The sequence below is a fragment of the Lolium rigidum genome, chromosome 6, assembly GCF_022539505.1.
Source record: "Lolium rigidum isolate FL_2022 chromosome 6, APGP_CSIRO_Lrig_0.1, whole genome shotgun sequence".
Lineage (NCBI taxonomy): Eukaryota > Viridiplantae > Streptophyta > Magnoliopsida > Poales > Poaceae > Lolium > Lolium rigidum.
The window spans coordinates 273,551,712-273,564,178 of NC_061513.1; the positions used below are offsets into that span (position 1 = coordinate 273,551,712).

Genomic DNA, 12,467 nt, shown 5'->3' on the forward strand with positions numbered 1-12,467 from the left:
CGCATCACCGCCATCCACTTCGATCCTTCCTTCAGAGACTCCACATCCGCCTTTGCGACGAAAACGCCGCCAATGTCTTCCTCTTTGATGTTCAGGCTGAGCAGTAGATCTTCCAGCGCTGGTTCGGATCCCTTGCGCCCCGCCGAGCCACTGCCTTCCCCTTTTTCCGGAGCCGCCGCCATCGCTGTTTCCGCACCCAAACCCTAACACGGGAACCGCCAAGGCCGGGAAGCCGATCAGATCGGCCCCTTGGTCAGCCCGAACAGGTCCCGCGCGAGAAAGAGAGGGAGGGAGACGAGCGAGATGGCGGGAGAGCAAACCCCGGTGCCGGAGATCGTAGATCGCCGGCGTGGTACGTAAAACCCTAGTCGCCTAGGTATTCTTCATTTGTTTTTTCCTATCTAGTACCAATCAAAGGAGCCCTTAATCTATTTCTAACGCCAGATTTTGACCGATACACTGACCTTGGTCGATACACTGATCTTGGACCGAAGCTACTAATTTACTTGGGCCCAATTCCATCGACGGATTATATTCAGCCGAGGCCCAAGAGACGACGTGGCCACCTGGCAAGCACGATGGCTCAGCTCCAAGCGACACCACTCCAAACCCTATGCCACTCCCGCCGGCGGAGCGCCGGCCCGGCGGCGCGGCGTCCGGTGGTGACTTTCCGGTGCTCGGCCTCGGCCCCGGCCCGGAGAAGCTACAGCATCACGCTGCTCCCGGGCGACGGCATTGGTCCGGAGGTTGTCGACGTCGCTAAGAACGTCCTCTTCGTCGCCGGCGCCAAAGAAGGCAAGCGAGCGAGCTAAGCTGAACCCTGCGCCGTCCAGCGCTCCGAGCTCCGATTACTAGCAGGATGATGATGACCCATTGTTTTTCTCTCGCGCCCCAGGCGTCGAGCTCCGGTTCCAGGAGATGCTGATGGGCGGCGCGGCTCTGGACGCGGTCGGGGTGCCGCTCCCCGACGAAACGCTCGCGGCGGCGCGAGCCTCGGACGGCATACTTCTCGGCGCGATAGGAGGGTGAGTGAAAAGATCTGTTAATAAATGGGATTGAATCTTGGTTGGGGTCAGAATCGGTGATGGCTCATTTGTGTTTTTCAGTAATTGGATGTGTTGCTGCATTTTGCAGGTATAAATGGGATAACAATGAGAAGCATCTCAAGCCCGAGACCGGGCTGCTCGATATCCGTGCGGGGCTTGGTGTGTTCGCCAATCTGCGGCCAGTCACTGTGTTTCCGCAGGTATATCAATATCTCCTTTTAGTTTCAAATGCTTTTCACATATGCACTATGTTTTACTCGACAACACTGCCTTTTCTAATATAGGTAGCTAATTGGCTAATATGATCTATAGCACTTAGATTCAACCAAAGCCAGGCATCAAAGCGTGTCCTGTTTCTGATAATATTTATTAGGAGTTCATAGTTTAAACGACAAAATACGAGCAAATGCAATCATAGCTGCAAGATTTTGGAATGGATGGACTTGGTTTTTTAAGTTTTGCTGGTTATATACTAACACTTTTGTAGTTAGTAGATGCATCTCCTTTGAAGAAAGAGATAGCTGAAGGAGTTGACATCATGGTTGTTAGAGAGCTTACTGGAGGTATTGTTGACTAAATTACGATGAGCCATGGATGGTTGTTCCTCTTTCCTTGCTGATTTATGTATTGCCAGGTGGATTGTGATGAAACTTGAAATTTCTACTGTTATTCTATTATTTTGCGTGGCAGGAATCTACTTTGGCAGACCTAGAGGTTTTGGTACCAATGATAACGGAGAGGAAACTGGCTTCAACACTGAAATGTATTCAGTTTCTGAGGTGACTGCAGTGTTCATCAGATATTTCAACAATTACCTGATAACTATTTCAGTATTTCTTGATTGTGTGATAGTTCTTGATGTCCCCAAAGGAATAAGCATGATTAGAGCTGCTGACTGTTTTTATTTCGCTGTTACTTTCCTCTATGTTGTCAGAATATATTTCCTGGAAGAATTTGTGTAATCGAACTATTTGTTTGATACCATTATTACTGAATTTTGTACTAATAACTAATAATAGGTTGAATGACTATCCCCAGATTGATCGTATTGCACGGGTTGCATTTGAGGTTGCCCGCAAGAGAGGAGGGAAACTATGTTCGGTGGACAAAGCGAATGTGCTCGAGGTATTTGATTATATGAAACCCAAATATGTTCTTAATTTGTTCGAATTGTATGAAATTGGAACTGGTCCATGGTGTTATATTTGATACGCCATGATCTTAATGTTTATATAATTATCTTAAACTGATCCATGGATTATGGCCTATCATTCTGCGCTGGTGCTGTTCAGAGTAGTTCTGATTATTTCATTCGACACATAGCCAATATATCATTTTACTCTAATATTATTGTAGGCATCTATGCTTTGGAGGAAGCGGGTAACTGCAATAGCTTCCGAATTCCCTGATGTTGAGCTCTCACACATGTACGTTGATAATGCTGCAATGCAGCTTGTTAGGAATCCTAAGCAGGTGTGTTTCTTTGTATGTAATTTATTTCACGTGAGTTAAGTAGTATGAGAATGTGCCGATCTTCTGAATCCTCTGTATCATCACAGTTTGATACAATTGTGACAAACAATATATTTGGTGACATATTATCGGACGAAGCATCAATGATCACAGGAAGCATTGGAATGCTCTCGTCTGCTAGTGTTGGTGAATCGGTGAGGCCCTTCAATGTTCTCTCAACTCCCTTTTGAGTTTCTAGCAAAGCTCTGCTGAAAATACTGGAAGAAAGTGCTTAATAATCTTCTTTTCCTTTGCAGGGACCAGGTCTATTTGAACCTATTCATGGCTCTGCTCCTGACATTGCTGGGCAGGTTATTATAGCTTCTAATTTCAGAGCATTTTTGTGTGTGTAGAAACTAGAACAATCCTTAGTAGATATATTTGGTACTACATTTTCTTTTATTGTGCAACTCTGTTTTGAAAATTTGTTTCCTCCAACTATTTATTGAGTGCAGGACAAGGCAAACCCAATAGCTACAATTCTTAGTGGAGCGATGCTGTTGAAATATGGCCTTGGTGCCGAAAATGCTGCAAAGAGGATTGAAACCGCTGTCGAACAAACATTGGACAATGGGTTCCGAACTGGGGACATATACTCTCATGGAACGGTAAGATTAGAGATTATGCAACATTGTCAATGGATATCATGTCCACATTTAATAATTGCTAGATTTATGTTTATGGGAAAGTTCAGTGTATACTAGCGACTGTATGTTTCTGCCAAACAAATAATTAAAACCTATTTACATCTCAAATATGGACTTGTCTGCTTAAATATCATGCACTTAAATATCATGCACTTGGATTGGTTGATTGACAGAAAGGACACCAAGTCTTTGATCCTCTGGTTCATGCCATGTCAAATATATGACCTGTGAACAATCACTGTGGAGTACTCATTAGCAAAACACTACTACTTTAGTTATATCTGGTTTCCTCTTCTTTTGAAATTTACGTGGTAACATTCTCATTGCAGACATTGGTTGGATGTAAGCGAATGGGAATGGAAGTCTTGAAGGCTCTGGAGTCGCAGAAGTAAACTGGTGGCCCCGATGGGTAGAAAAAACCTGCCTTATGGGATGGTAGAAATCATGCCAAGATCTGAACCAGCCGAAGACCAAACTTGTGTGATTTTTATTTTTATTGTCGTAGTTGGGCAGCGGCGAACACAAGTGTATGTCTTGTGGTTTTTTCCCTTTTGTGGCTTGCTTGTTGGACATATCTGAAGGACCAGTGATTCAATTTTTACCTAGATGAAAAATACGGTTGGGGTTTGTGGCATTGGCAGGAGCTTTGGTTGAATCGGACTGAAATGCAAAAGTTTACATAATCTATGCGATTATAAATCCTGTCATATCTTTTTTTTAGAACCGGATACAATCTGGAGTAGAATTTCTGAAAAATGCAGAAACTAAATGGTCAGCAGATAAAAGAAATTCGAAGCAGAAATTGCCTCAAAAGGAAGCAAAATGTTAAAAAGAATTCTGACCTGCCGGATTTGAAATCCTGTCATATCTTTTTTTTTTAAACCGGATACAATCTGTATAGAATTTCTGAAAAATGCGCTCAGCAGATAAAAGAAATTCGAAGCAGAAATTGCCTCAAAAGGAAGCAAAATATTAAAAAGGAAGTAGAATTTCTGAAAAATGCAGAAACTAAATGGTCAGCAGATAAAAGAAATTCGAAGCAGAAATTGCCTCAAAAGGAAGCAAAATGTTAAAAAGAATTCTGACCTGCCGGATTTGAAATCCTGTCATATCTTTTTTTTTAAAAAAACCGGATACAATCTGTATAGAATTTCTGAAAAATGCGCTCAGCAGATAAAAGAAATTCGAAGCAGAAATTGCCTCAAAAGGAAGCAAAATATTAAAAAGATTTCCGACCTGCCGGATTCGAACCAGCGACCTAAGGATTTAATCTGCATACACTACAGTCCTCCGCTCTACCAACTGAGCTAAGGTCGGTTTGTGATTTTACAATGGTTCAGTTTATACTTAACTGAGGCGATATCCAGTTAGCGAGAGTTTGTAACCTTTAAGGCTGGACTGATCGCACAAAGGCGAAGGAAACCAGTCGCCCCGATCCAGGAGTTAATTAGGATATATCAACGTCCGTATATAAAGGAAACCCTCATCTCGCAGCTCCAGAGCCCCGTCCCAGGAAGCCATTGTAACTGCTACCCGATCTGCGCCGAAATCCAGGCCTCCCCTCCTCCGTTCCCTAGAGGCTTTCAACTTCTGTAAGAGTTATTTGCGTTCTTCGTAAGCCAATTTGTTTAACCTATCTGCTTGAGTATTCTGCCCCCTTAGTTCTTGACCTCTTTGATCAATACATATATCTCTCCACTATGCCTTAGTAATATTACTTGCAGACGACATAGGAGAGAAGAGGAAGGTGGAGAGCTATGGGAAATTCTGGAAGTAGAGGTATGTTTGCCAATCCTGAAGTACATCACTACATCTCATACAAACAATAGTCAGATGTAATTTTGAACAATTCCTTCTCAAGCAAACTCAGGTTATAAGTATGAGATTGTATCTCTGAACTGAAGCAATCTCTGATGACAAATATGAGATTGAAGAAGCACTTGCTATCACCATCGTGTTGATTAATTAGCGTGGATGACTAGCTACCTATGCACGTGTTGAATATAGCGCTCCCCTTTGTTTCTTGGTCTCAGTGTTTCTTTGTAGAATAGAGAACTACAATTTCCACATAGCACATTCCCCCTTTTCTTCTCTGTTATGTACTTACGAGTTATGCACTTTGACCAAATTTCAGCTCCTCCACGGCTAGGGAAGACCTATGTTCCAGATTTTAAATGGAAGATTCATGACTTCTCGGCGCTGCTTGAGACGAAAGCTACATCAGCGAAATCTGTTCCTTTTGACCTCTCTGGTTATAAGTGGTACGCATCACAATTGCAACTGGAAACCTGAACCTTGCTGCTGCTGTGTTGGTTTCATTAGTTCAAAGCCAGCCTCTACTTGAGGTTTCCGTTTAAAAAAGAACTTTACAAAATTAGCTTATTATATCATACAAATACCTTATATAGTTTGTGTAGAACTTAATAAAGTAATAAGCATTTATCCATATCCACAATAGTCTCATATGTGATGTTGATTAGAAAGAAATCATGTTTCAGTGAAATCAAATAACCAATCAGTCTCATACGCAAACATTCATACACTGAACTACTGAAGGTAGATATGAGGCATTGAGTGAAAAAAATTAGGTTTTATTCTTAGTTCACTTATGAATTCTAGACTGACGTTATTTTCTGCTCATCAATTCATTTACCAGGTATCTGCAAGTGAGTCCAATGCATAAAAAAAATAATGATGCAACTCCATATGTTGCTCTTTCTCTTATGCTATGGCCATATATGTTGGAGCAAGGTCTTACCGTGCATGCAGTGTTTAAGTTTTCGATATACGACCATTCAAATCGAATGTATTGTGGATGCAAAGGTAGTCTTATATATGAAGTTATTTATTCAAGCACATTCATCTCATTACAGCTGGGTGGTCATAGTATTCTTTGTTATAATTTTTGATAGAAATTCCATCGTTACAAGTCTATAATAAGTTCTGTGATACGACCAATAGTTTTCGCATTGCCAATTCAAGTTTTTCCGTGGATCTTTTCCAGTGTTTGTCACACTTGATACCCTTCTGGTTCGAACAAACATTACAAACTACATATAAATGTTCTCTTGTAATTTGATAATCTTTACATTGATGGAATTCACTACTTTGATCTCTGCTTAAAAAGTTTGTTATATATCACTTTCGATATTTGCATCTTACATACAAGTTTTTTTTCTACAATCATCTAACCTTTACCAGTTTGTTATATATCACTTTCGATATTTGCATGTTACATACAAGTTGTTTTTTCTATAATAATCTAACCTTTACCTAAATGCAGCTGACTACAACTTTGATTTCAAGAATAACTACTCGAAGAAGGAATGCTTGATTCCTCTTCAGGAGCTACTGAAATCATCGTCTTTTCTAGTTGATGATAGCTGTGTCTTTGGTGTGGAGATATTAAAAATTGATGTCTCTTCTCCTGAAAGGAAAAAAGTTGTGGTACAGCACAAGTCTACGACAGTCCAGAACTTCTTTGTCCAGAAGAAAGGATTTGTGGAAGGGACATACACTTGGACCGTGAACAACTTTCATGAATTGGAGTTGAAGAATTTCTTCAGTTCTCCCACATTTGAAGTCGGCGGACATAAATGGTATTCATTTTCATAAATTATTAATATAAATAATACACACCTGTTATTGCTTAGGAGACATTTTATCTTATATATCTCTGTTGCCTTATTTCTAAGCATGGAACTAAACAACTCTTTATCTAGAGATAAGGAGCAGCCAATTTCAATTCCAGCAACTTACTAAATTATTGAAAGACATTTTCCCACGTATCCAAAAATATTTGAACCGTCACTTCACATCTTTTTCAACAGGTATATCCGTATGTATCCACGAGGTGACAGGTGCAGCACCGATTGCCTCTCCCTGCACTTATGCTTGGATGCCTCAAACGATGTGCCTCACGAATCTAAGAACGTCGCTAAGATGACTCTATCCATACAGGACCAAAAGAATGGGAAACACGTCAACCTAACTACAGGTTCATCTCTACTCTATAGTACTGTGTATAATTCAAAGAAAATATTGTTTGAAACCCACCTGTTGATAGTTGATCTTACTTATATACGTTGCCATCACAGGTCTCGTGGTGTTCCCAGGGTCCTGGGGTTGGCCCAACTTCATTCCACTCAAGAAATTCAAGCATCCGTCTGAAGGCTATCTTGTAGAATCGAACTGCATTGTGAAGGCAGATTTAACCATCATTGGGTCATCCAATGATGGCTAGATCTTTACCTCATGACCTGATGGAGAGATAATGCCCTTTCGTCCTACTAGCTAGATGTATATATGAGGTAGTTGTACTAAGAATTTGCATGACGATCCTATGGTATTAAAGACGAAACTGATCAGTGGAAGTTGAGGGATTTTATCTAGGTATATTGTCATTAATATTATTTTGGAAGTACTTGGTATGGGTAATCATGTTATTAGTTGACGAAAATTGTCTACATGATGCATGGTTTCATGATTCCATCTCCATGAACCCTCGAGCATTTAAGTATATTGATCTGTGATAGCTCCTTAGCCATGCTAGCAATCATCAAAGATGTCAGCCGCAACTCCACTTGAGTTCCCGCCTTCCTTCATGATGATCACAAGTCTTGATTATCAGAGTTGAACAAAACTCTACTGCACTCCAAACTTCCATCTAACAAAAGGGCATGCTTCGGTGCATGCCATTTTGCAGAAACCGCATCATGGTTCATGGACAACATCAAGTCAAGATTTACTGGGCGCGAGGAACTGACACTGGCCCTTAGAGCATGTCTAACAGGCCCCGTATTTTTCTGCCCGTTAAAACGCGAGTAGAGGGCCATGTATTCACTTTTCGCCGGCCGAAAACTCGTCCGAGCTTAAAACTGAAGTTTTACGGGATGGGGATACGGGGTCTGCTAGCTCGGACGAGTTTTCAACCTCTCAAAACAGGGTTTTTGACAAATTAGATACTCCCTCCGATTCATATTAATTGACTTCAATATAGATGTATCTAGAACTAAAATGTGTCTAGATACATTCATATTAGAGTCAATTAATATGAACCGGAGGGAGTATTAGAACCAACACAACATTCACATAAAATAAATTGTTTACATCACACAATAATCGTCATAATTATTACAATAATGTTTTTCGGAAATGTCAACAAATGTTCTAATGGAAGAATTAAACAAGTAACAAATATTTCACACATACAACAAATGGAAATGAATGTTTCACACATACAACAATAGGAAATGAATGTAATAACTCATTGGTCATGCAACTGCCCGTGGTGATCAATCAGATCTTGGGTGAGCTGGTGATGAGTCTCGGCATTTTCAATGCCTTGATGAGCTGCAAGAAAAGCTTCAATCCGATCAGGGTTCCTCTCGGGCTTCACTCGGGTGCCAACATTGTCATAGAAACATGGCAAGTTCAACCCTCTTTCATCTTCAATGATCATGTTGTGAAGAATCACATAACATGTCATGATATCAACAAGAGTTTCCTTGTCCCAAAACCTTGCAGGACCCCAAACAATGGCAAACTTTGCTTGCAAGACACCAAAAGCTCTCTCAATATCCTTGCGGCATGCCTCTTAATTTTTGGTGAAGCAAGCTTCCTTTCTTTTCAAAGCCTTGTCCTTTTTCTCTTTTATGGACTTGACAAGAGTTGCATAGTTAGGGTAAATATCATCTGTGAGATAGTACCCTATGGTGTACTCATTATTCATAACTTTGTAGCTACAAGTTGGTGCTTCACCCTTAACTAGTCTTGCAAACAAAGGGGATCTATTCAAGATGTTGATGTCGTTGAGTGTCCGCGGCAGTCCAAAAAAAGCATGCCAAATCCATAAGTCTTGCGAGGCCACATCTTCAAGAACAATGGTAGCATCACGGTTTTTGCCACAATACATTCCTTGCTATGCTTTTGGACAATTTTTCCATGTCCAATGCATGCAATCCAAACTACCAAGCATCCTCGGCCACCCCCTCTTTTTATTGATCTCCATGAGTCTTTTCGTATCTTCCTCATTTGGAGCTCGAAGATACGTCTCTCCATACAACTTGATCACCATCTTGGCAAACATACGCACGCAATCAGTGGTTGTTTATACACCAATGCGAAGGTACTCATCGGTATAATCTGCTGGTATACCGTATGCAATCACCCTCATTGAGGCAGATATTTTCTGATATGGGCTAAATCCCATAACTTGGGCAGCGTTTCTTCTTTGCTTGAAATAATCGCAATTTGCCTCGCAATCTCTTACTATTCTCTCGAACAAAGTCCTACGCATTCGGTACCTTCTACGGAAGAGGCGGGGAGGATAGGTCGTTACCTCGGCAAAATAATCTTGCATCAGCTGTTCGTGGCTGAGTGCGCGGTTCCGCGGAATGCACATACGCCCCATCACAGATCCTTTCCTCTGATCCAGCAGCTTGGCGCGGTCCTCCATGTGCTTCATGCCGAACAGGAGCAGCATCATCTCTGTCTCGTCGTCGTTGAGCACCTCGTCGAGGTCCGAATCGTCGGAATCCGACGAGGACCAATCGGTCGACGAATCCTCCAAATCCGCCATGTGCACATCCTCCGACGCCATCTGCCAGGGTGAAGCATACATCAGCCCCCAAACACGTCCATTTTACCGGCGAGAACGAAGAAGAACGCGGCGGAATACTCACCGGCGAAAACGGCGGAGAAGACCGCGGCGGGGGTGCGGCGGCGCGCGCGGAGGGACGCGGATCTTCGGTGGGGGTGCGGCGGAGGTGCGGCGGGCGTCGACGTAGCACGGCGCGGCTCGGCGGGCGGCGGAGGGGGGGGGGGGGCGGATCTGACGGATTCCGGCGGCGGCGCGCGGGTGGCTGTGGCGGCGGCGCGGGGGAAAACAGGTGGGGGGAACTGAAATGTTCGCGCGCGTTTTCGGAAATGCGATACTGGTTTGACCCTCTATCCCCGCTCCCACCCCGCACAAGTAGGGGGCGAAGACCCGCCCCGTAATCGAAACCAGCAAAAATCGAAGCGGGGGCCATTTTTACGGGATCTGCTAGACGGCCGGGTAGAGCCGAAACCCGATTCCGGCGGTTATTATATGGGTTTAGCCCTTTTAAGGAGTATGTTAGACATGCTCTTATAATCTCTCGCTTCTGCTCCTATACTCCCTTGCAGAGAGTCAGCGTCAAACCCATCATCAACATTGATCTTCACAGTATGTTTCGGTGGTCTCACCCAACCGGCCCTCTTCACCTAAGGCTTCACCAAATGTGCAGCATAGAAATTCGATTGCAAAACCAATACTCCCTCTCAAAATGATCAATGTCCCTGAATAACTTGACCTTCGGCACTCATTGCCGAAGCTTCATTGAGGAGTGGGGAGACACCGGCGACCGGAGCGGCTGGAGTTGCACCAGCCATGGGCGATAGCAAGGGGCCTCAGGAGGAAGCCAGTGCTGGGCCTCCTACACGGCATCCCCCAAGTCCTGCTTGTATCGGGCGCTTATGGAGTTATGGTGAGAAAAATAAATATTTGTGAAATTAGAAAACCAGGATAAATGTAGACCAGGCTTGAATTTTGTATTTAAATTTTTACAAATTTTGAAAAAAAATCGTAGAGTTAGCCAATGATGTACACTACACAAACTTGTAAAATCTTAATATAAACTAATGTATATTCTATGCCAAATTTCACAAGTTATATAGTGTTGAGATGTGCATTGTTCACTATAAAACTTATCAGATTTTGTCAATTTTGTGTGTCTTAGAATACAAACTAGTTTGTCCTGAAATTTTACACGTTGTGTAGATCAATAGCTTCTAGTTTTTTTTTAACTTTTTTAAACTTTGAAATACGAATTCTAGGTGTTGAAAAATAAAGGGTTATCTATAGCTCAGCCTCTGTCAAAATTTTCCCGTATACTTCCTCTATCCACACTAAATTGTCTTTTGCAGCCGGCGCCCGCTGGCTGCCGTAAAGGAAATTAGGGTCAAGTGGCCACCACATAATTTAGCGTCAATGCTAGACTTGGCTCTACCCTCGAGGATTTGGTAGTTTAACGCTAATTAGGGCATGTACAATGGTGATATCTTAGCAGTGCCACGTAGGATAAACGCTGATGTGGAGGAAAGAGAAAGATGAAAATAGACTTTGCCTTCTCTTAGCTAAGAGATGATCTCTTAGCACAATCACTCTCACCACAAATTTAGGATGTCTCGTTACCAAAGATAAGACTAAAAAACAGTCCATTGTATATCTTGTTTTATTGTTATATCTAGATTACGTGACAGCGTTAAGATAAAACAGCCTTATGAACCATTGCACATGCCCTTAGTTGGAAAATAATTCCAAGCATCACTGGTTAGGGTCGGTGTTGTGTGCCCTTATGTTGACCATGAGGACTCCACGACAGTCGAGCCCACCAAGACCTTCTTTGATTAAGTTATTGCCATAAAATCCCCAGTTCATGTTCAAATTCAATCAATGGTACCCATTTATTTTTTCGGTTTTGCTGGAAATTAGACGCCTGATTTTTATTAAGTTGTAGTAGACTATTTAAGCCATTGAATTTGCCTCATGTGCACTAGTAGAAAAAGGCCTTTAGTCCCGGTTCACAACGGGTTTTAGTCCCGGTTGTGCAACCGAGACTAAAGGTCGCGACTAAAGGCCCCCCCTTTAGTCCCGGTTGCTTATGAACCGGGACTAAAGGTCCGTCCGCGCGGGTTCTGTACGCCGGGGCGAAAATATCTTAATTTTTTTTAAAAAAAATTACAAATTTTTCCACTCCATTTTTTTCTTTCTATTATTTCAGTTATTTGCGTAGTTTAGTCTCTATCTTTAACTAGACTTATCTCTAGTCAAATTACTTTACTCGTGATCAAACTTCCCGCTCGGTCACCCATCCTCCCGCACTAGAACGCTTAACTTCCGAGTTCCATTCCGTCCCGCATCCAATTGCTTCGCGCGCATGTATGTGATAGTACTATCATATCAATTCTATTAACATATGTTGGTCGATGTCACATTTCTTTATTATTTGAATTTCAAATAATTCTTTTAATAAACAAAAGTAATGATGTAATAATAATCTTGAATAAGTAAATAAACATTAACTTTTTAATTTGTATTTTTTTATTTTTTTAAAGTTTTTTATTTTTTTTGCCAAACCTAAAAATTTGAAAATCTAAAAGGGTAAAAGTAATAGTAATCTTTATGCATGATACAATTATTAATTTTAATTTTTTTTAAAAAAATCCATAATTTATAGCA

General features: G+C 41.8%; 1 protein-coding gene and 1 non-coding gene across 2 annotated transcripts; one reads left to right on the forward strand and one right to left on the reverse strand.

Moving 5' to 3' along the window:
* The first annotated feature begins 903 nt into the window (after positions 1-903).
* LOC124665970 (3-isopropylmalate dehydrogenase 2, chloroplastic-like) lies at positions 904-3,779 on the forward strand. The gene is made up of 10 exons (XM_047203329.1): positions 904-1,025; positions 1,135-1,246; positions 1,534-1,609; positions 1,737-1,825; positions 2,085-2,171; positions 2,403-2,519; positions 2,606-2,713; positions 2,816-2,869; positions 3,014-3,166; positions 3,535-3,779. Exons 1-10 carry the CDS (start codon positions 919-921, stop codon positions 3,595-3,597), a joined length of 966 nt encoding a protein of 321 aa, XP_047059285.1. The 5' UTR covers positions 904-918; the 3' UTR covers positions 3,598-3,779.
* A 656-nt stretch (positions 3,780-4,435) lies between these two features.
* TRNAY-GUA lies at positions 4,436-4,522 on the reverse strand. The gene is given in 2 exon segments: positions 4,436-4,471; positions 4,486-4,522. It is a non-coding gene; the product is annotated as a tRNA-Tyr (tRNA).
* Between the last annotated feature and the right edge of the window lie 7,945 nt (positions 4,523-12,467).

Excerpts from the sequence above, each read along its gene's own strand:
- LOC124665970 (XM_047203329.1), top strand. The coding sequence starts at position 919 with ATGCTGATGGGCGGCGCGGCTCTGGACGCGGTCGGGGTGCCGCTCCCC. Across the intron at positions 1,026-1,134 it reads CTTCTCGGCGCGATAGGAGG|GTATAAATGGGATAACAATG; the intron begins GTGAGTGAAAAG and ends TGCATTTTGCAG. Across the intron at positions 2,714-2,815 it reads CTGCTAGTGTTGGTGAATCG|GGACCAGGTCTATTTGAACC; the intron begins GTGAGGCCCTTC and ends TTTCCTTTGCAG.